Genomic DNA, 24,055 nt, shown 5'->3' with positions numbered 1-24,055 from the left:
TGATCTGAGATTTTGTTCTCAGAGTAAACCGCATGAGACTTATAATAAGTCAGAAGTCTTTTTATATTAACATAAAAGTTCATGGGTATGTTCTGAGTAGGATTTTGAAAGTCTAGATCTTATTATCATATTATTTTAGAATTTGTAGAGAGTTCAAGTGATCCTTTCATTTTATAGTTAACAAATGGAGGTCCAGTGATAATAAAATCACTTAAATTCACACAACTGATTAATAGAAGGTTCAAAACTAGATTTAAACTCTTAGTTCAGTGTAGTTTGCCCTGCACTATGTTAGATTTTTACCATGCTTGAAACATGCTAAAAAGATATGAAAAGAATTAATTTTTTTAACATGGAAGTTCACTTTTGGTTTACAAAATTAAAATCTCAAAATACATAAATTGAAGACATTTTTTAAAAGATATTTATGACAAAATATATGTATAAAATCTTTAAAATTTATAATCCTATCAGATCCATCTTATTAACAACTTTTATCAAAAATGCATGAAGAACTAAGCAATGACTCTTGGCCTTATTCAAAACAGCAGTCAGAATCAGTGTTATTTCAGGAAATTTCTAGGCTAATTTTCTTCTTAGATGTAATTGGTGAAAAATCCATATTAGAAGTATAATTTAATTGGATCAGTTGTGGCTTTCTGTATTGTAATGCTTGGAGGTTATAGGACATAAAGAGAAGCTTTTTATCCCCATGATGTTCTAGCAATATACGTGAGCCTTGCAAGTTTTAGGAATTTAGTGTAATTCTACAGGTAGTGTTGGGTTAAAACTGTTCCTTTCTCTCTTGCATTTAACTAGTTCAATTTTTAACATTCTCTTACATAGTGAAAAGGATAAGCAGTTGATTTTTAAATGTGAATGTTCAAAATATTCTCCTCTTCCTCTATGATAGACTGCATTAAATAGCTTAGTAAAATTCAGGTAACTGATTTTCTAATTTTTAACAAAATTTTGTAAGAAATATAGTACTTCATTCGCTAGCTTTGAAATCTAAGGCCATGAAAACAAATTTGAGTTTGTTCTTCTGGCTAGTAAAATGGGAAGCAGTATTTCCATTTGGGAAAGTCACAGAGGAAAGCAGAAAACTACAGGAACTCAAAGTGAGTGCCCTTTAGAATCATGGATTTGAGTTCCCTTTAGAATCCTGGATTTGCTACCATCAAGTCGTATCACTTTGGGGAAATTGCTTAACATTTCTGAACTTGTTTCCACAACCAAAAAAAAGAGGCTTATAATAACATCAACCCCACAGGAATAATTTTGAAAATAAAATAAGATAATAAATATGCAGTTCCTGTAAAATTTAAAGTTGCTAATTGTCAGTTATCCCCAACATGCTGTAATCTTGCTAACAAAGAAAACAGCTATTTGTTATCCACTTGGTTACTAATATCCCAATTCCTTCCATGTTTTAAATGTCTTACCTTAATATTTAACTTTCTTAAATATATTACCATCACAATTTTTTAAATGAATGAGAGATTCTTTACTGTTATCCTCAATCTTAAATTGAATAAAACATGACAAGTTATAAAAGACTGTGCTATGGCATACACTGCATTAAGTCTTTCTATAAATTTAATTAGTTCACTAAACCAAGGATCTTACTGACTGAATACCAATTTTATTTATGTTTTTGGAGTACTTTTAAATTTTTATATATTCTATGCATAACTCCACACCCCATGGTAAGTAAAGGGATCCTTTACAAGTGTAGACACCTATGAAATAACAGTCTAGAGAAGAGCTTAGATAACCAGAAGCAGAAAATTATGTCCAAACGGGCTGTTATCATGCCAAGTATACTGAAAATGTTTTCATTTATAATCTATTTATTTATAGAGAAACAAGTATGATATATTGCCCATCCAGTGAAAAATAATGACTAGGAGAACATTTTTGTAACACAGGCTGGTTACCTGCTATGCCTATTTGTAGACCAAGGATCTTAAATCTATCAATTCAAAAAATTTCTATTTAGTTCTCCTATTTACCAAGCACTTTTCTGGATGTTTTAGGACATAAAATGTCCCCAATCTAAAAAGGCTTACTTTGTAGATAAAGGAGACAGGTAATAATGAAAGAAATATTAATATGTCCAATGAATGGAAATGCTATATGAAACATGAGGCAGGGTAAAAGACAAGAAGTGGCAATGAGGTGCGGCCACTCTTCATAGGATGGTCAGATAAGGCCTCTCTGATGAGAGTGATAGATGAGGGTCAGATCATCTAGAGACTTCAAGTCATGGAAAGAACTTTGAGTTTTATTCTGAGTGACATGTGAGACCATTGATGGCTTTTGATTAGAGGTGAGCCATGGCTTCATTTATTATCAATAAGATCTCTGGCTACTATGTGGGGAATAGACTTTGTGGGGGAGGGGAGGAACCAAGTAAACCAATTTCTTATTCTTTAAAATTCATCCAGTTCAAGTATCTACATAGAGCAATACTGAGAGGAATTCCTTCAATTAGGAATTTTGTAATGATATTTAAAAGCATCAAACACTCTAAGGACTGCTGTACACAGTTTACTACACAAGTTTCTATGCCCCATCTATAAATGGTGATTAAGGTTTGAGAATAAGTCTCCAGTTCCTCTCAGCAAGAAACTTATAATATCTCTTAACCAAGTACAATGAGGAGTTCTTATCAAATTTGTATCCTCTTATTGTGTCCCAAGTTCTTCTTGTCCCAGTGTCTATATTAGGCTACCGCCTGTTTGCTTCAGGGTCCTTATTATGCAGGTGGTTAGAAAACTTGATTTGTTAAACCCAGGAAAGGTTGTTTTAAGGCCTCAGCTCTATCTCTTCAACCTGAGCACTTAATGACTCCTGGTACCTAAGTCTATGGCTGTGTTGGATAGGATAAGAGCTAAACCAGTGTGTCAGGTAGAGTTATTTCCTGCTTAGATCGAGGGCTGAAAAGAATTCTCCCACTGAGAAGAAGCAATAGCACTATTAAATAGCATCCCCAGCAATAATAGCTCTTGGTTGTGACCATTAAGCACTTAATGCTCAGTAGGGTTCCTAATGGTCCCATCTCTAACACTGCCACGCTCTCTGCCCATTCCTGCCCTGACATCAGCAATGTTTCACCTTATCTTTGTGCCATGGCCAAGCACAGTGCTTAATATTATATGCTTAATACAAAGGCATTCCTTCCTTCTTGCAGAAATACTAGCAGATCCTGCTAAAGGACACCAGGTGAGCATTTTCTCTATTTTTAAGTGGAGATGATGGGAAAAATCCAGGAATGTAACTAGATTTTGTGATAGGACCCTCCTCTGGCTGTTTCTTCCCCACATTCATTGAACATGATGAAACCTGGTTTAATCAGCATCACTGGGAGAAAGAGAAAGGGCAGGGAGGAAGTGCTGTGTGAAAATTTTGGTTCTTTGGAGGAAAATGAGGGAAGTGGGCTAGAAACTGGAAAAGGATTATAATGTTAATTACGTTCCCTAATTTTATTCTTTCAAAAAGCTTCTTCCTCCTTCTTGTTTGCTTCTCATAGTCACTAGACTGCTTGTGCTGGCTGAGTGGAAGAGATGGCCAGATGTACAAAGAAATGAAGGAATTTGTCCACCTTAGGGATACATTTAATTCTGAAATTCCAATGCACTATAAAATTATAGCAAACATAATACCAGATCACACTAGCGTAGAGGGATCTACAAAGAAATAAGTTCAATAAAACTAGTAGATAAGTATCATGTAACTTCAGCCCCCCAAACCTTAGTGTACCTTTAAATGGCTCAAAAGTGTTTTGAGCCATATATGGACATGCCCTTGCACACTTCTAGGGGTTTCACTCACAAAGCCCTCAACATTCATGAACAGTGTCTTTGCTCAGTTGATCTCTGATTACTGAGTAGTCTTCAGTTCTTCAAACAGTAGATGTCCCTGCTGTCCCTGAGGTCATGACCTGGCCTGATATTTTTATGATTTATTCATTCAATATGCTTGTTTATTGAGCATCAACCTTATACCAGTCACTGACCCTAGAAAGATTGTTATAAACAAGAAAAAATAGTATTTTTTGAACATCTACTATGTGTCAGTCTGCAAACTGGACCCGTGGCATACATTATCTTTGTCTATTATCCCCTTTAAATCTAAATGCAACCTCTCCAGGTAATTATTATTAGCCATGAAAATGGATCTCATCCTGACTGCAGAGAAAATCTGGGTTGATCTGAGTAAGCATTCCTGAGAAGGGATCCTGAGCCAGTGATCTCTGTTTGCCTTCTGGTCATGCTTAGACACTTCAAAGCCTCACCCCACAGCTTCTTTATATGCTGCTCCCTCTATTTTTAATTCCCTTTACCATTAGTCATTCCTCAAGATTCAGATTAAAAGTCACCCACCCCTGAAGTCCTCCTAGATCCTCATGGGAAGAATGAAGTATTTTTCATCTCTATTCTCATAATTAGAACCTAAGAATCCCTCTTAAAAATGCTTACAACACTGGTTTTAAAAAATGTACTTCAAAATCAAGCAGACAAATTCCAGTTTGTCCCCTAGTTAATTGTGTGGTGTTCTGAGAGGTTATGTGACTTGTCTAAAATCCCATGTAAGTCCTATGAGGAGGAAAATTTTGTCTTGATCATCAGTGTTCCCTAAATGCTAGAAGAGTGTGTGCCATTTTGGATGTTCTCAATAAACGTAAGCATGCTAATAAATGAATGAATGTTTACAGATTGACGAAGTATTTGATACAGCTGGAGTGCAGAGTTTGGGGGTTTGTTGTGTATAACAAGAAATTTGTAAAATGAAGGTAGAAAAAACATAGGGACAAAATTGTTAGGGACCAAATGTGTCATGTTGAGGAATATGGACTGTATTGTAGGTCCTGTGTGTCCAACACGTATCAGAGAGTCAAACACAATCCGATTGAAATTTTTAGCAGAGCCAGGGGACAATATAAATGACATTGCACATTCATTGTCCAGTATGGTCTTTTCTCACGAATCTCCAACAAAATCAACCCTACGCTCTCTGCCTTAAGGATTGGATCCTTCCTCATCTAAGCCACATTTTCTGAAAATTTAATTGATAGCCATGTTTTATGACCACTTATTCTTGAACTTGAAATCAAGCTATTAGCACCAGTTGATCCTTTCTGGTCTTTCCAACGAGGCTCTGCCAGTTCTGTAGCGCACAAAGACTAAAAGGGCCTGTCCATACATTCCTGAACATATCTGAGCTATGTATACTATTTAGTCCTCATTTTACTGGTGTTTAAGACTACAAAGTTTTAGAGCTGGAAAATAAACTAGTTTATCTCTTTGAACACCCTCATTTTATACCAAAGAAACTGAGGCCAAATGGGGTTAAATGGATTGATTGAGGTTAAGTTCCATGATTTTCTCAGGTGGATGAGAGGCGTGGGTCAGAGAGAAATAAGTATTTTACTGTAGTTTGAATTCAGAAGACCCACTTTGGGTCTTCATTTCACTGTAGCTTCATTTCATGAAGTAATTTAGTAACTTAATGAAGAAGCTCATTTTAGCCAATAACGTATCATTTAACGATGTGAGAAAAACTATTTTCTTACCAACCAGGAAATGAGGAAGGCAGGCTGAATTTAGGGTGCTAGGTGGATGTGATGACTGCTGTCACCATGGCAACCAATTGTTCATTTAAAGATTTTTTAATAAGTCTTGGTGATTCTTCCTAATATATCTCCGAATTCAAACCTGTCTTCAGCCAACGTCTTCCTATGCCTGTTTATTTCAATGGTCCCTCTCTTCTGTCTTTTTCCATCCTAATCTAGCCTACTCAAAATAAACATTTTTTAAACTATCCTTTTCATTAGTATCATTATTTTTTTTGAGTGTCTGTTCATGCCAGGCACTTTAGATGCATGACACCTACCTTGCGAGGCAGATGTTATTATTCCCATTTTACTTGTGATCAAACTGAAGTTAAAGGAGGTCATGTATTTTTGCCATGTGCTTGGGAAGTAGTACATGGAAGATATAGGATTTCAACTCTGGCTTTTCTGACTCAGGAACCTATGCCCTTTCCATTCTGCCAAGCTCCCAGTCTTTCATGTTACCAAAATCTTTGGATCCCTATTGCCCAGAGAAGTCACCAAGCCAACTGCATCTAGCCTTAAACCTCTCCCAACAGGTCACCAAAATCCATATTTCTCAACATAAATTGCCCATTCTTATTTCTGAGTATTAATCATAGTACACACATAGAGCTTCATTCCTCTTTTTCCCTGTAAAATCCAATCTCTTTAATCCTTCAAAGCCCAATGTAATGATTATTTCCCTCCAGGAGTGCTTCCCTTGGTTATTATAATAACTAGTTTTTGAGCCTTTAAACTGCCTCCTCTCCATATCTTGAGCTCACTATTTGTTCAGTTAGTCCTGAAATAAGATATGTAATGCAACTATTTGCATATCAATTTATCTTTCCAATGATTTTCATTTTAATTTTGGAGAGACAGTACATGTAAAAACTTTATAACTGTGAATATGTTTGTGAGGCTGACTGTAGCCAGTCATCAGAAAATGATCTTTATCTCCCCAGCTCTATGTCTGTGGAACCAGGTTGAAGAAATCAAATATATAGTGCCTGACCTAACCTCAGTGTTAGCTTTTTTTCATGAGCCCTTTTTCCAAGTATGGATTCAGAAGATTGTCACTGTGAATGTTTCACCAATTACATTGGTGTGTATAAGAATGAAATAAAAGTCATCCTACTTGAAAGAAATTTTATGAAACATGATATTCTAGACTTTATAGTAGGCTTTCAAATAATTATTTGCCCAAAGGCACAAAAGTTGTTCAAAGGTTAATATGGGAATTTCATTTTTATATCGAATTACAGTAAATGAGATTACCCATAAATAAAATTTTCAGAAACTCAAAGCATTTCTCATTTTAAGCCAAAATTATCACTTCAAACATTTTAAGGGTTTTGGATAAAAATAACTCTAAAAAGTAGTGTACACTTCTCTACCTTCTTAAACAAAACATATAGGATAATTTTCCCTAGCTTGATGACTCAGTCATCATTTTGAACATCAATTACTCTTCAAGTCTGTAATAAAATATCATTTTTAAGTTACTGAGTAGTTATTAGTGTTAGTTACCCTTGATACAAAATGATTCTAGATTGCTATCCTTTTTAGAATACAGTATTTGCTTCTTTTTTATACGCTTTGTGTCTTTGTAGCTATCATTTATCTCTGCCTTTGCTAGACCTAGTGCTGTTAGTTTCCCCATCTTTACATTTCACATGTGTGTTTTGAACTGCTATAGACTGATATACCAAGTAAACATTCTTCTTAGAATTTTGTCTAAAATAGTAGTAAATGGGTGTTGAATAAGAGAAGATGTAGTCTCCTTATATAAGAGAATTTTATTGCATAACTTTGTTATATTTATGCTGTATGTTCAGAGAACTTTCAATTTATTTCCTGGTTCTTTGCTGGGCATTAGAGGGTTCAGATTGTTCAAACTAAGACTTTCCTTATAAACTTCAGTGATCTGGGGCAGACAGAGGCAAATAAAATTCAACCTCATTCTTGGAGGTGGGCTATAAACACACAGACAGATTCAGTGGTGGGTACTGAAATCAGTGCACATTGTAGCTCAGAAAACTGTCACCAAAATCTGGAGTTCTGATGTTACTTTTGTGATGGGACCTTTTTAAAGGTCATACAGCCATTTACCTTCATTAAATTCATTTCTCATAGTTATCTATTTCTTCCAGATTTAAAAAGTTGAAGAATATTGGTATTTATTCTAGAGAGTATTTTGCCCTTTTCCATATGTAGGCAGTTTTAGTTCTTTCATATTCATACTTCTTGAAGGAAAAAAAAATTATTCTAATGAAGATTCAAATTTTTGTGCAGTTATTATGCATGCATACTCTACATTAATTTTCCCTACTCAGTTCATTCTAGTTTCCTTAAAACTCCTGACTATATGGAATTTAAATATTTAAGTAGATTTCTTACTACTGCTGTAACAAAAAGCCAACTAGCTTGTCATACGAAGTTGCTCAGAGATGTCCTTTAATCATGCTCTTTGCTTTCAATTTATTTAGGCTAGTTCTTTGGTCACTCCCCAGTTTAACCTCTTTATATTTGCCAATACTCATTAATAGTCAAAATTATGTGGCAACTGAATTCATAGAAAGGATCTTTGAGAGATGAGACTAAAGATAGCAAACTTTCTTTGTTCCAGCAAGTAAACATGTGATACATCTAAAGAAACAGAAAAATTACTTCTACAGATGGTGTGATGTGTAAAAATAAAACCATATCAGTCAGACATGTGAAAATGTTGTATTTACTAATCCCTTTAGATGTCTCTGTTTGTGTACTTTTTTATGCTTATATGTAGTTCATTTCCTGTTGACTTCTAAGTATTTCGTCTCTGAGATCATGTCTCCTATTTCTTTCCTAGCTTCTCCATCACCATCCCCACCATGTTTCTTGGTGGGACTGGTATCTTGTTCTACATTTATAAAGGGATCCCTTAAATTTTACCAGCTTTCAACAAAATATGCCTACTCTGATTGATAGTTCCAGGGAGGTGAAATGTCCAGTAAGGGAAAGAAGGATGGCTACCAGATAGAGAACTTCAGTCCATTGACTGAGCCTAAAGAAACACTTGGAAAAAGAGAAAGAGAAATAAAGAATCAGATAAAAATAAAATTCAGACTTTTCTTAGCTCTTTATAGCCTACTCTCTTCCTCCTCAACTGAGATCTTCAAGGGCAGAATCATGCCATTTCTATTTTGGTATCTATAGCACCTACCAGTGCACTTAGCAAATAATACTCAGTATTTACTTGGTGATGAAAAGAATGAGTACTAGAAGGAGGTTGTACTCTTCCTGTTTTTTCTCAGGCCTCTTCTCCTTTTGGATCTTTCTCGCTATTTTGGATCTGCAGCAATCAAACAGCCCAGAGGAGACCCATTTGGATATACTTTTGTTTTAAGATAATTATTTTCTTACTATTTTTTCTCAAAAAATAATGCTTTTTATTATTTTTTCACTTGTCCAGTATTACTGAGCACCTGATATGTGTAAGGCCCTGCTCCATGTGATAGCAATGAACAAAACAGCATGCCTTATCATATGCCAGATACTGTGTGCCTTGGACTTTATTTACGTTATCTCAATTGAAAACCCCTGTGGAGACAGCATTTTCCTCAATCTGAAAATGAAGTTTCAGAGATTCAAAGCTTAATTAAATTTCCTAGGATCTCACAGCCAAGAAGCAGAAAACAGGAATCAACTCAAGTTTAACTGACTCTAAAATTTATACTCTTAATTGCTGAGCTCTACTACTTCTAGACCATGAATAAAGAAATGGGAATTACATAAATCAGAAGCTAAACTGTAAGGATAAGTCCAATAAATGTTAATAGTTCTTCATGAAGAATTTTTAAAAAACAGTTTTATGGACCTGGATGCATAGAAACTTATTTCCCCCCATATTAAATCTACCACAGTTTGTCTTACCAGGAATATGTATATATATTTTTTATCTGAAGGATGTCACTTTATTTTATTTATTTATTTTTTTAACATCTTTATTGGAGTATAATTGCTTTACAATGTTGTGTTAGTTTCTGCTGTATAACAAAGTGAATCAGCTATATGTATACATATATCCCCATATCTCCTCCCTCTTGTGTCTCCCTCCCACCCTCCCTATCCCACCCCTCTAGGTGGTCACAAAGCACTGAGCTGATCTCCCTGTGCTATGTGGCTGCTTCCCACTAGCTATCTATTTTACATTTGGTAGTGTATGTATGTCCATGCCACTCTCTCACTTCGTTCCAGCTTACCCTTCCCCCTTCCTGTGTCCTCAAGTCCATTCTCTATGGCTGCATCTTTATTCCTGTCCTGCCCCTAGATTCTTCAGAACCATTTTTTTTTAAGATTCCATATATATGTGTTAGCATATGGTATTTGTTTTTTTCTTTCTGACTTATTCACTCTGTTTGACAGACTTTAGGTCCATCCACCTCACTACAAATAACTCAGTTTTGATTCTTCTTTTGGTTGAGTAATATTCCATTGTATATATGTGCCACATCTTCTTTATCCATTCACCTGTCAATGGACACTTAGGTTGCTTCCATGTCGTGGCTATTGTAAATAGAGCTTCAATGAACATTGTGGTACATGTGTCCTTTTGAATTATGGTTTTCTCAGGGTATATGCCCAGCATTGTGATTGCTGGGTCGTATGGTAGTTCTATTTTTATTTTTTTAAGGAACCTCCATACTGTTCTCCATATGGCTGTACCAATTCACATTCCCACCAGCAGTGCAAGAGTGTTCCCTTTTCTCCACACACTCTCCAACATTTATTGTTTCTAGATTTTTTGATAATGGCCATTCTGACTGGTGTGAAGTGATAACTCATTGTAGTTTTGATATGCATTTCTCTAATGATTAGTGATGTTGAGCATCCTTTCATGTGTTTGTTGGCAATCTGTATATCTTCTTTGGAGTAATGTCTGTTTAGGTCTTCTGCCCATTTTTGGATTGGGTTGCTTGTTTTTTTGATATTGAGCTGCATGAGCTGCTTGTATATTTGGGAGATTAATCCTTTGTCAGTTACCTCATTTGCAAATATTTTCTCCCATTCGGAGGGTTGTCTTTTCATCTTCCTTATGTTTTCCTTTGCTGTGCAAAAGCTTTTAAGTTTCATTAAGTCCCATTTGTTTATTTTTGTTTTTATTTCCATTTCTCTAGGAGGTGGGTCAAAAAGGATCTTGCTGTGATTTATTTTATAGAGTGTTCTGCCTATGATTTCCTCTAAGTGTTTTATAGTGTCTGGCCTTACATTTAGGTCTTTAATCCATTTTGAGTTTATTTTTGTGTATAGTGTTAGGGAGTGTTCTAATTTCATTCTTCTACATGTAGCTGTCCAGTTTTCGCAGCACCACTTATTGACGAGGCTGTCTTTTCTCCATTGTATATTCTTGCCTCCTTTATCAAAAATAAGGTGACCATATGTGCATGGGTTCATCTCGGGGCTTTCAATGCTGTTCATTGATCTATATTTCTGTTTTTGTGCTAGTACCATACTGTCTTGATTACTGTAGCTTTGTAGTATAGTCTGAAGTCCCAGAGCCCAGTTCCTCCAGATCTTACCAGGAATAATTTGATTTAATTCCTTTAAACAGCTCTTTGAGAAGCATCCTAAATGTGCATTGTTCACACTCATTTTCATTTGTCCACCATCTATGCAGCCACACACAGCAAATTTATCTATACTTGGGTACTGTGGACAGTTTTATTTTACAAATGAAACAAAGCAGGTCAGCTTTTATCCAGATTAATTAATAATCTTTTCATTTCTTCAAAAACTGCACTGAGAGCCAGCTATGTACCTTCATTAAGATGTAAAAATAAGATAAATAAGAGCCGTGCTCTCCTAGACCTTATATATTGGAATTGGGGAAACAAAAAATAAATGTAAAAGGTAATTTCTGGTGATGAGAAGTGCTATGGAAAAAATGTGAAGGATATGTGAATGAGGTGGGTATAGGATAAGAAGAGGGAAGGCCTCACTGAAGAGATGCTGTTTGAGCTGAGTCCTACATGGTGAGGAGGAGTCAACCATGTAAAGATATGAGAGACAAAAAGAAAATGCAAAGGTCAAAAGCAGGAACAAATGTCATTTGATTGAATAACAGAAAAAAATCTCTTGTGCTTGCATAAGAGTGAGCTGAGGGAGAGGCAAGAGATTAATAGAGTGATAGGTGGGTCCAGATCACATGGGGCCTCCTTATATGTATGACTTTGTAATGCATTATCTAAACAAACACATATTTAGTAATGGAAATAGACATTCTTAATAATTATATCAGGGCAGTAGGTATAAATCTGGAATTTCTTAGATTACCAGGATTCATAATTACCCCATTTATATGCCTAGGTAAAGAATTTGAATTTTATTACAATATAGTTGTGAGCCTTTAGATGGTTTTAAGCAGGAAAGTGAAATAATGTGATTTGCATTTCATAAGTGATCACTTTGCTTTTGAGATCAGTTTTAGAGACTACTGAATTAATCCTGGCAAGAAGCGATATTGGTTTCAATGATAGTAATATAGCTGAAAAGAAAGTCAGTAATTTTGTATATGTTTTGTAGATAATGTAGACAAGACATGCGTTCGATGTGTTAAGGGTGAGAGAAAAAGAAGAATGAAAGTGAGTGCTAGGTTTTTGCCTACAGCCTTTGGGTGAATTATGATATCATTTCCTGATTTTGGAAAGATGACAGAGGAATTGGTTTCAGAAGATGATTGGGAATGAATACAATCAGCAGTTTGATTTTGACTGTGTTAAGTTTGAGTTTCCTGTTAGAAATACAAGTGGATATATCAAATGAGCAACTGGGATATACTCTTTTTTCTTACTCTATTACAGCTTTTTTGCAATGCAATCTGTATCCTCAATAAAACAATTTAAAATGGCATTCAAATATTCCACTAAAGCGATTTTTCACTCTATTATATTTTGTTTTCAATATCTGGTATTTGAAATTGCTAACATTACCAATTGCCTTTCTAGGAAAGTATAGACCTGGGTGAAATCATGTTTTCCCTTTGTTATTTGCCAACTGCTGGACGTATGACATTGACAGTCATCAAGTGCAGAAATCTGAAAGCTATGGATATCACCGGCTCATCAGGTATGCACACAATTGGCTAGTGGGTTCATTCCCAAATAAAATATTCCACATAGACAAAGTTATATATGGCTCTTGAATTACTGAGTTCATTTGTCTGTCGTGGGACACTATAAAAGTAGAAAAAAGAGATTACCAAATAAAGTGCTCCAAACACCTCTTTAGTTTACATTATCATTATGAAATTTTTAAAAAGTATTATCAAATAGATAGACTTTGAACTTGGGTTTTTATTTTTATTTATTTCTCTACTGATTTAGTTCTTTCTCAAACATGCATTATTTACTATACACTTCCCTGCTTCCAACTAGTCAGTTGCTTATAAAGGAATATCCTTGGACTTTAAGCCATTCAATTTAAACTTGTGTTACTCTACAAGTAAGAGTCCTAGGAAGACATATTTAGACTGAATTTATCTCCCTCACCTGATCTGCAAAGAAATAACAACATTCCAAGACCACCATTTGCATTTGCTCTCTTACCACCTTTCTAACTAAAAATTTGGACAACAACAGGGACTGAAAGAAATAATAAAGTAAATAAATACTCCTTAAAGATATTCTTGAAGAAATTTCTCTTGTGCTAACTTTGTTAAAGAGGTAAAATCACATCATTCTCTTTAATCCCTTCATTTAAATCACCACAGTTCTGAAGGGTTATTTGTAAGTTAATAGGTGAACTCTGGCACAGCTCTGTGGAAGAAAAAATGATAAAGACAGAGTAGGGAGTTCAGTAGCATTTGTTGAATTAAACAAATAAGAAATAGTAATGGAGATATAGTAAAAGATGACATGGGGAGTAGAATCTATAACTTTTTGGTTCTTCAGAACAAAGAAATAAACTAAATTTGCATCACAAAAAGTATGAGGAAACTCTCAGTTCTAATGTAGAGAGAACTCCAGGATATACTAAGTGAATAAAAAATGAGGTACAAGAGGACTTCCCTGGTGGCGCAGTGGTTGAGAGTCCGCCTGCCGATGCAGGGAACATGGGTTCGTGCCCCGGTCCAGGAAGATCCCACATGCCGCGGAGTGGCTGGGCCCGTGAGCTATGACCGCTGAGCCTGCGCGTCCAGAGCCTGTGCTCCGCAACAGGAGAGGCCACAACAGTGAGAGGCCCGTGTACCACAAAAAAAAAAAAAAAAAACAGAGGTACAGCATAAATATGGATATCATGCTCCCTCCTATGTAAGAATGAGGAATCTTAGAATATATATCATGTTGCTAATATTTGCATGAAGAAATACTTGAGTGATACACAAAAACTGAGTGGTGGAGAGGTATGGGGACAGATGGGAGGGAGACTTCTCACTGCACATCTTTCTCTATCTCATTTTTGAACTATGTCATGAATTTCCTATTCATTTTTTAAAATTTGCAATGCATAGGTGAAATATAAAGATAGAAAAAAAGCAAATAAATTCCACAATCATTTTGGTGAAAAGGTCATAGGTAAGTAAATGCTGACGAACTTAAACAGAACACTGCAAATTATTGTTTATTTTACTCTTTCTACCATGTATCAAAAGAGAACCAAATTTCAAGACAAGCAAACAACATCAAAGTTGTAATTAAGTGCAAGACTACTTTTTATTTATATGAAGCTTCTCATCAGGGGAGCGCATGTTTTGAGAACATCACCTCATTAATTCTCACAACAGCCTTGTGAATCAACTAAGGAGCCAGTAAATTGTCCTTGTCACTAGTAGAGAAATGTCATCAGAGACATGATGGGGGTAGCAAACAATAAACTAGGACTCGTTCTCATTGTTAATGAGAGGCCTAGGCCTGGAAGCTCATACATAGAATTATATCAAAAAAATAAGCTTCTTCCTTAGAACATATTTCCTATTATTAAAACACTGAAAAGTAAATAGGAGTCTGTTTCTGCTTTATAAATAAGTTAATTTGTATCATTTTTTTTAGATTCCACGTATAAGTGATATCATGTGATACTTCTCTTTCTCTGTCTGATTTACTTCACTTCTTAGTATGATAATCTCTAGGTCAATCTATGTTGATGCAAATGACATTATTTCATTCTTTTTTGAGTATTATTCCGCTGTATATATATACTACCTCTTCTTTATCCATTCCTCTGTCGATGGACGTTTAGGTTGCTTCCATGTCTTGGCTATTGTAAATAGTGCTGTAATGAGCACTGGGGTGCATGTATACTTTTGGACCATGTTTTTCTTTGGATATATGCCCAGGAATGGGATTGGAGGATCAGGTGATAGGTCTATTTTTAGTTTTTAAGGAACCTCCATACTGTCCTCCATAGTGGCTGTGCCAATTTACATTCCCACCAACAGTGTAGGAGGGTTCCCTTCTCTCCACACCCTCTCCAGCATTTATTGTTTTTGGACTTTTTGATGTTAGCCATTCTGATTGGTGTGAGGTGATATCTCATTGTAGTTTTGATTTGCATTTCTCTAATAATTAGTGATGCTGAACATCTTTTCATGTGCCTTTTGTCCATCTGTATGTCTTCTTTGGAGAAATGTCTATTTAGCTCTTCTGCCCATTTTTTGATCAGGCAGTTTGTTTTGATGTTATTAAGCTTCACAAGCTGTTTGTAAATTTTGGAGACTAATCCCTTGTCGGTCACATCATTTGCGTATATTTTCTCCCATTCTGTGGGTTATATTTTCATTTTATTTATTATTTCCTTTGCTATGCAAAAGCTTTTGAGTTTAATTAGGTCCCATTTGTTTATTTTTGTTTTTATTTCCATTACTTTGGGAGATGCATCAAAAATGATATTGCTGTGATATGTCAGAGAGTGTTCTGCCTATGTTTTCCTCTAAGAGTTTTATAGTTTCCAGTCTCACATTTAGATCTTTAATCCATTTTGAATTTATTTCTGTGTACAGTGCTAAAGAATGTTCTAATTTCATTTTTTCACATGTAGCTATCCAATTTTCCCAGCACCATTTATTGAAGATACTGTCTTTCCTCCATTGTATAGTCTTGCCTCTTTTGTCATAGAGCAATTGACCATAGGTGCATGGGTTTATTTCTGGGCTTTCTATCCTGTTCCATTGATCTATATTTCTATTTAAACAGACTCACAGACTTAGAGAATGAACTTATGGTTACCAGAGGGGAAGGGTTGGGGGGACAGATTGTTAGGGATTCGGGGATTGACATGTACACACTGCTATATTTAAAATGGATAACCAACAAGGACCTACTGTATAGCACAGAGAACTCTGCTCAATATTATGGGACACCTAAATGGGAAAAGAATTTGTAAAAGAGTAGATACAGGTATACGTATAACTGAATCACTTTGCTGTACACCTGAAACTAACACAACATTGTTAATCAACTGTACTCCAGTATAAAATTAAAAGTTAAAATAAATAAATAAATAGGAAACAGCCATTGAACATTTCCCTTTTACCTTGTTTTCCTCTATATACCCTATTTCCAGCCATAAAATGTGTTTTTCCCCTTGATACAAATGCTTATGAAATATACAGAGACATTTTTCTAGAGCCTAAAAATCATCCATTTCATTCATTTGCTCAAATAAATTAATGTTGCCATGTTCTTGGCTTATTCTAAGGAAATAAGTTTTGTTACTTTGTTACATTGATGGAAAGAGAGAAAAGATGGTTGTGTTGCTACAGTTGGAGGGTAACTATAATGAAAAAAAAATGAAGGTAGAGCAGACACTGATTGTTTTGACCACCTAGCATACTCACCCCAATGCCAATACCCTCTCCCAAAACCATGCCTCCTTTTTGTAAAAAGATACAAGAAGTAAGGCTTTTTAAAGAAACTTTGGATAAATATTGTATAATTTTCTACAATACTGTAACAGTTTTTCTACTTAAGGTGGCAGGGGTAAGAAAGTAGAGATCAGTCAGCTAGGGCAGAACTTGTTAACAATTATTTGACCTCTTTGGCCCATAAAAATATAACCCGACTAAAATTTTATCTTTCCAGTTGACATTATACAGACAATTCATATGAGGAAACTTCCCTGAGAACATCTGTAAACCAAATATCACCTTTTCATTGTATACTGTTGAGCATTTAATAAATGATTTGTAGTGATCATTTCTTCAATCCAAACTCTTTATCAAGTACTATGACTAAAAAGTTACTAAGATTAGTACTTTTTCCAACAATTCAAGACAATTCCCACATAGTTTTTGCTAATTTCAATTCACTGTGATTATATATACTTATCTAGATACAATGTTGCTCTTTCATAAATTTTAGCCTTCTTATTCTAAATCATTTTGAAGGAAGTTAAATTAAATACAATTATTTTTAATTGTTAGGATTACATTCCCTAGAAATCACTTGGGACAAAACATGTCCTCAAATAGCTGTGACTAAAAGACACATTATAGTTTAGACTGGCTCTTGATAAACTAGTGAGTTTTCTCTGTTGTATTAAACACAGTGATCAAGTTAATTCTTTTCCAGTCCATTCAGTAAGAAGTCCTAGAGAGTCTATTGCCCCCAATTATGCCATTTGAATTTAAAACCGGTAACACTAAAGGGCTTAATATACTACTTTTCTTGTTTAGTAACAATTAACCACAGTTTTATTTATGCTTTGTACTATTACTTTCATTTTAATAAAATTGCCTTCCCGTGATAGATCCTTATGTCAAAGTGTCTCTGATGTGTGAGGGTCGAAGATTAAAAAAGAGGAAAACGACTACAAAGAAAAACACTCTAAACCCTGTGTACAATGAGGCCATTATTTTTGATATCCCTCCGGAGAATGTGGACCAGGTCAGCCTCTCCATTGCAGTCATGGATTATGACAGGTACGTTCATCCCTCTACTCACTGAGTAACAGCTACATTTAGTCATATGCAGACCAAATTCAACTTTTCAGGTTATTTACTGCTACAAGAGTTTTAATTTAAACTGGAATGAATAAAAATTATTCATTCAAAATTAATTTTATTCTATGTTATTATTTATCCTTTATCTTTTCCAAAAGACATCATTCTTAAGTTGAAGGACAGGATACCTGCAGATGGTGAAAGAATGGGATACATTATAGGAAGCACTTTTGTGAAGTCTTTTTACAGTAACAACATAAATTACAATCAACGTATTTTGCTTTCCCAGCTGGGCTGGAATATGAATATCATGATACTGAGCTCTATCATTAACTAGCACTGTGAAAGGGCAAGTTATCTCTTAGAAATTCACTTTTCCATTTGTAAAACATCAGTGTAATGTGCAGCTGTGAGCAGTGAGTATTAACGGTAGAAGGTGAATAGTGGCAATAGCGTTATGCCTTGAGGCTTTCACACCAGTCTTAAATCATTGCTTTGTGGATAGTTCTTCCAGTTCACACACTTTGATTACTTCTCCTTTCACAAAATAAATGGCAAACTCCCAAGTGAAGCTCTGAAGCTTCTTCCTGCTGCAGCACCCACTCCTTCCTTTTCTGAAATGTTGCCCTGTATCAACATTTCAGATACAGGTATCTCGTGTATGCGAGATATCTCGTTTACACGAGATACCTGTGTATCTCATTTCACCCATGCTTTACAGCCCTGCTCAAGGCACCACTTCTGTGTCTTTCTTGGCTAACCAATCTCTTCTCCCTCTGAACTTTTGTCCCACTAAAGGTTTATATATCTTATTTGATCTTGCTATATACTTCTTTTTATTGTTTTGCTTTTTATATTTATAAGACTTTCAGAAAGGAATCCTGTATGTTTAACCTACAAAATTATCAACACATAGGCAATGTCTTATTTTGTTCTGATGATAACACAAGTGGGACAGAATACACATACACAAATATTCAAAGAGTGTCTATTTTATATCATTATGCAAATGGCAGTAACCAAGACCCTATAACATAGAGACATTAAAAATGGTATCCTCTGAATGAGAGCTAGAAAAATGAAGTGCTGAAAAATACAGTGATTTATACCATCTATTTGAAATTGGTTTATATCACAGTTTACAAAACAAGTTGACACAATTTAAAGAGAGAGAGAGAGAAATCTTGAATTAGTTAAAATGGCAAACTTTAAAAATGTTGTAATGTTTTCATCAGAAGCCCTTATTCTGCTTTACCAAAAAATTACTCCTATTGATTTCTCACAGCATAGATTGCAGATAAATACAATTGAGGATTCGTCACCCAAATAATTTTAGGGAAATGGACCCTGACAATATATAAAATAGAAAGATTAAAAGTTATTTCTAAAATATGCTTTTTTGGGAAACTTCATATTAAAAGAAAAGATACTAAGCCTACATATCTATTAATACATCAGTGACAGGAAGAAAGTAATGAAATGTCCTAAAATCATCTCAAAACTTTCCTTATAGATAGATGTATGTCAAAATAATCCTCAAGAAAATGCCTTTAAATTCCATTCCATTCTTGAAAAGCAGCTTACCATATGTATGCTTGAGTCAACTGTCTTGATTCAAGTCCTGCCTCTGTCTCTTACTAAGTGTACAAAGGCAGGCAGGTCCCTTAACTTCTGGGTGTTCAATTTCTTTGTCTGTAAAATGAGATGATGATAATGATATTCATGGTCATGGTGTGAGGATTAAGTGAGTCAGTACGTTTAAATTACTTAGAACAGTGTCTGGCACATAACAAGCTCTTAAAAAATATTAATATCATTATTATTTTGATTTGTTGCTATGAAAACAAGGTATGAATAGAAAATAAGAATGTTGTTCAGTATGCTCTGATACTATGCAATAATAAGTCAAATGCCATGGTTCAAAATGTAGCCCTGCCCTGTTTAATTGTAATACAAGCAGTAATGTCCACTGACATATCATTTAGAATCAATTAATTATGGTCATTTATACAAGAAAGTGGGTATTGAGCTCTTGGTAAGAAATGTAGGCATCAATATAAAACATTAAACCTTTTGGAAAGAAGGAGATTAGAGTTACATCACTTAAAGTTAATAGGTCTGCTACCAAGAAAGAAACTCATCACGTAGGTAAGGACAAGCTGGCATTTCTCATTCACACTATTCTTATTATTGTGAAATGTTCTCAATTTACAGAGCACTAAAATGGTTTGTGTGTGATCCTTTTACAGATTCATTTTTGAATGCTGATCCTGTTTAGTAAATTTTAGCCTACTTAAGACTTTTCATTTGATCTGAAGTAGTTTAATATGTAAAATTATCTAGAACTTACCACAAAATCTACTCTTTTAATCATAAGTTTAAAATTCTGTTTAAGGTGTGTGAAACTTATCTTTGAATGTTGGAATGAAAGCAAAATATTCTCCAAATCATAGGGTAGGACACAATGAAGTCATAGGAGTGTGTAGAACAGGACTGGACGCTGAGGGTCTTGGGCGAGACCACTGGAATGAAATGCTGGCCTATCACCGAAAACCAATAACACATTGGCACCCCTTGCTGGAGGTAAGCCTCTGGGACTCTCTCACATCTACTCTCTTCTTTATCTCTTGCTTAAATATTATTTATCTGCTAACACTTCACTAATGTTTTATATATTCACCTATTTTTTAAAATAGATATTGTTCTTGCTTTTGTCCCACAGACTCTATCATCCAGTATGAAAAGTTCTGTGTGCCTTGTTGGTTTTTAAAAACCACTAAACTTTCTGAGTTTGATATTCCTTTACAGTAAGCCCATAAAAACTGCAAGCCTATTATTTTCTTTGCATTGTCTGAAAACTCATATCAGTGAGTGGTGGAGCAATCAAGTAAATTCATTACTAACTGGAAACTGAATTTTCCTGCTTCTCTTTTGTGAAAACAGCTACCTCACCTAAACTTCTCCAGAATCCCTAAATAGGGGTACTATCACCTAATACAGCTCATCTATGTAAGGGGACAAATATACATCCACTGACTCTGGTCAGGAAGTAAAAGGGCTCACAGATTTTTAAAAATATTTTTTGTCTGAGTTGAAAGCCTGGCTCTGCTGTGTGACTACATATTACACTCTGTAATAGCAGTAAACTCATAGAGTAAAACTAAATAAAATGCTGAATGCTTAGTACAGAGTATGGCACAGTGTTTGCTCTAATTATAACTAATATTAATAGTTATATTAACCAGAAGAAGTATCAATACCAGTTTCTATCAGGATTTTTAGCCATGAAGGCAGTTGTCAGAGACTATGGGAGTCTCTTGAAGAGTCTCAAAATAAATAAATAGAGAAGAGTCTCAAAATAAATCATTTATATGACCTGATTAACTGAGAGGTAATGCAGGTTGATAAAAGGTTGTATGGTAGAGGGTGGAATTCATGCAATTTAATAAAAAGTTATGATAGCCACATAGTAAGTGAAGGATACATTGCCATCTCTCCCATGGATAAGGTTCTGCTTCTTGTTCTGTCACTAAGCACAGGGTTGAATAGGAGAGACAGAGCAGTGTAATTAAATGTCAGTGAGCCCTGGTTCTAAGCTCAGCTTAGTCACAAAAATGTGACCTTGGCTGTGTTACTCAATACTCTATAGGGAAAATTCAATGAACACTGTATAAACAGCACATGCTCAGACAACAGAGGTGAACTGTCACCATAGATAAGATATCTGCTTTATTATATTAATGTTCCAAATCTTTACCTCACTTCATCGTTTAATGTAAATCATAAAAGACAGACAGACATGCAAATGCACATTCACACAGCACTTTCCCCTAAGTAATAGCTCAAGGAGTCCTGAGAATGTTGTTTCATTTCAACAATGTGTATTGTCTAAAGTATAGTCTACTGCTTTACTATCCATTTCCTGATTCTCATCTTTGTTTTCATGTAAAGTTTGAAAAGTGAATATTAAGTCTAAGAATCTAGACATGAGAGTAAATTTTTCTGGGCAGAGAACCACACTGAAGGGAGACATGGATTCTAACCCTTGCTCCTCCTCTGGCTGTCTAATCCTAGGCAGACCACGTACTCTGTCTGCAGCTACATTCTCCCATATTTAATGAAAATAGAAATGCCCACCCCTACAGAGTTCATAGGAATGATGTAGGGAGAAGTGAGATAATGTGGCCAACAACTTTTAACTAATGAAAGGACAGACGTTGTATGACCCAAGGCATATTATACTTATGACTGTTTAATAAGAAGTTATACATTTATATGATGAAGAGGAGCTATGAAATAGGCATGTGTTTGTGTCTGAGAACTTGTGAATATTTTTCAGTCATCGTAGAATATATAGGAAGAATAAGCTACAATATGGGCCTCAGAAGAATATCCCAGATATATTTTTCTAGCAGCTGACTATCAGAGGACAAGTGGGCCAAAAAGATTATGTAAATATACTTTCTCTAGCAAATAGCTTCTTTTTTTCCAACTCCTGTACCTACATTCACTGATCAAACAGAACATAGAGACTGGAGACCTAACAACTGGCTGGATTTTGAATTGTGGGAAAGTGTACATGTGGTACATGTGTAATTATGTTTTGTTGCCACAGCAGGGATTAAAATGAGAAGGGAACAATTATTCAAGAGCTGAGTAAGTTAGTAAGAGGAGACTAAAGCATCACTTGGAAAATCTGGCTACTTGTACCTAGATACAAAAGTTTATTCTATTGTAATTAAACTTTTAAAAGACACATAATATTTAAAGACCATGAGAAATTATTCTTTATCACTCGTGGCTCCCATTTTCTCAGTCCCTCTCATCTCATTAATTGCTCCTATAAAAATCACCTCCTGCCTTAGAGCAAGTGGAATGCAGCCTCTTGTGTCTTGAACCTTCTTGTTCTTACCCAGCAATTGCCCCCGACTGTAGTAAACCATTAGTTATTTTACAATAGAACTAAAATCCTGTGATAGAATGTGAAATGAATCTGCAGTTGCTCTGCATGCCATCTATGTACCATGCTCTACCTACATCTCTGTTAGATGTTTGTGTCCCCTCATGATACCTGAGAAGGTGAGTTCTGAAAGGCATGGGGAGTTATGTATATTTTCTCTTCAGAGGCTTGCATATCAGGGGTGAATATTCACTATTAAAAGGTAACAACAATTACCCACTTTATTATTTTTTACACTAGATCATATATTATGAAATTATTATCTTTCAGTTACCTGGTCGGGCAACCAGTTTTGATAGTCAAGGATCCTGTCCATCTCCCAAACCACCTTCCACACCATAATGCTTTCAAAATAAGACCATTATAATAAGGACCCAGAACCGTGTACTCATCAGATCAAAAAAAAAAAAGAGGAAGATTTGATCTCATTTAAAATATATCCTGATAATGAACAAATGATGTGCAATTTTTATTTACCTTTTTTGTCTATTAACTTTGGACACCTTGATGTATTTTACTTGAATACAAATGGTCCTTACATAAGGCTTTTTATTCTTTGTGTCATATGCCAATTAGCACAAAGAATGTTTTCACTGAGTTGTAAATTCTTTGCATAAGCAAAGAATACATTTTTTGAAAATAATCCATACTTATCTAAAATTAAATAGTTAATGCTGCTATTGTATAAAGAAGCACATGTCACATATGTATGGTTTTGACTTTATTAAAACTATGTTCATTTCTAGCTGTGCACGTGTTTCTATATACACTTTAAGGGAAATTCTGAACTTTACTCACAGCATTAAATCCTTGAATAATCAAATTAATATTACTTATCTGATAATATATTCTTTCATTCTCAACAAAATCTTTTCTTGGTGAAGTTCGGCTCTGCTAAACTCAAAACTTTTTCTTTCAAGCTTGTTCTTTAATATATAGAGAAACAAAACTATAATTGAAGAACCTCTTTGAGTATAAACTTAAGAAGTAATATTTAGTAGCTGGAAAATGGAGATTGATCTATTTGGGCTACTATTTTCTATTGTCTTAAAGTTACATTAGTTCAAACATCTGTAGCACTATTTAACTCATATTTTAAAAATTCTATTACTCTTAATCTCAAATGCAGCATTAGTATTCCTAAGTGAATAGAATCAGAGCTCATGAGTCTTCATAAGTTTCTCAAGTACTGTGACATGTTTATTTTGTGACATAAAGCTATCACATAGATCCTGTATTTCTGATAGGCATACGGACACCAAAGGTACAATAAATGTCTGTGCTCATTGTCGTTTGGATTGTACAGAGTAATGGGGACTTTTAAACTCAAACAGAAGTTATTTTTAGAAGTGGATATTTTCTTAAAGAAAAAAATGACATTTTTCAGCAAATTATAAAACTATACCATAAATAATACAACTTGAACATTTAATATAAATAAATAATTCTTAAGGCCCAGACCCACAGTCTTTTGTGAAAGGCATTTGCCTTCATAAGGATCAAGGATCAGGTCACTAGTCATAAAAACTATGCAAATGTTTTTACATGACAGAACTTTCTTTTAAATCATGTCAAC

At 34.8% G+C, this 24,055-nt stretch overlaps 1 protein-coding gene across 1 annotated transcript in view; it reads left to right on the top strand.

Moving 5' to 3' along the window:
* The window catches only part of SYT10 (synaptotagmin 10), a 77,318-nt gene extending 53,945 nt beyond the window's left edge, over positions 1-23,373 (top strand). Inside the window, exons 4-7 of the mRNA XM_029206121.1 lie at positions 12,586-12,706; positions 17,327-17,498; positions 19,973-20,102; positions 22,750-23,373. Coding sequence (XP_029061954.1) covers positions 12,586-12,706; positions 17,327-17,498; positions 19,973-20,102; positions 22,750-22,821 — 495 coding nt within the window. The 3' untranslated portion in view covers positions 22,822-23,373. The remainder of the gene's footprint in view (positions 1-12,585; positions 12,707-17,326; positions 17,499-19,972; positions 20,103-22,749) is intronic.
* Positions 23,374-24,055: the final 682 nt, after the last annotated feature.

Source organism: Monodon monoceros, unplaced genomic scaffold (assembly GCF_005190385.1).
Source record: "Monodon monoceros isolate NGI ecotype Baffin Bay Population unplaced genomic scaffold, NGI_Narwhal_1 Super_Scaffold_6, whole genome shotgun sequence".
NCBI lineage: Eukaryota > Metazoa > Chordata > Mammalia > Artiodactyla > Monodontidae > Monodon > Monodon monoceros.
The sequence above is the reverse complement of the archived record's forward strand: the minus strand, read 5'-3'. Positions and strand labels throughout refer to the sequence as shown.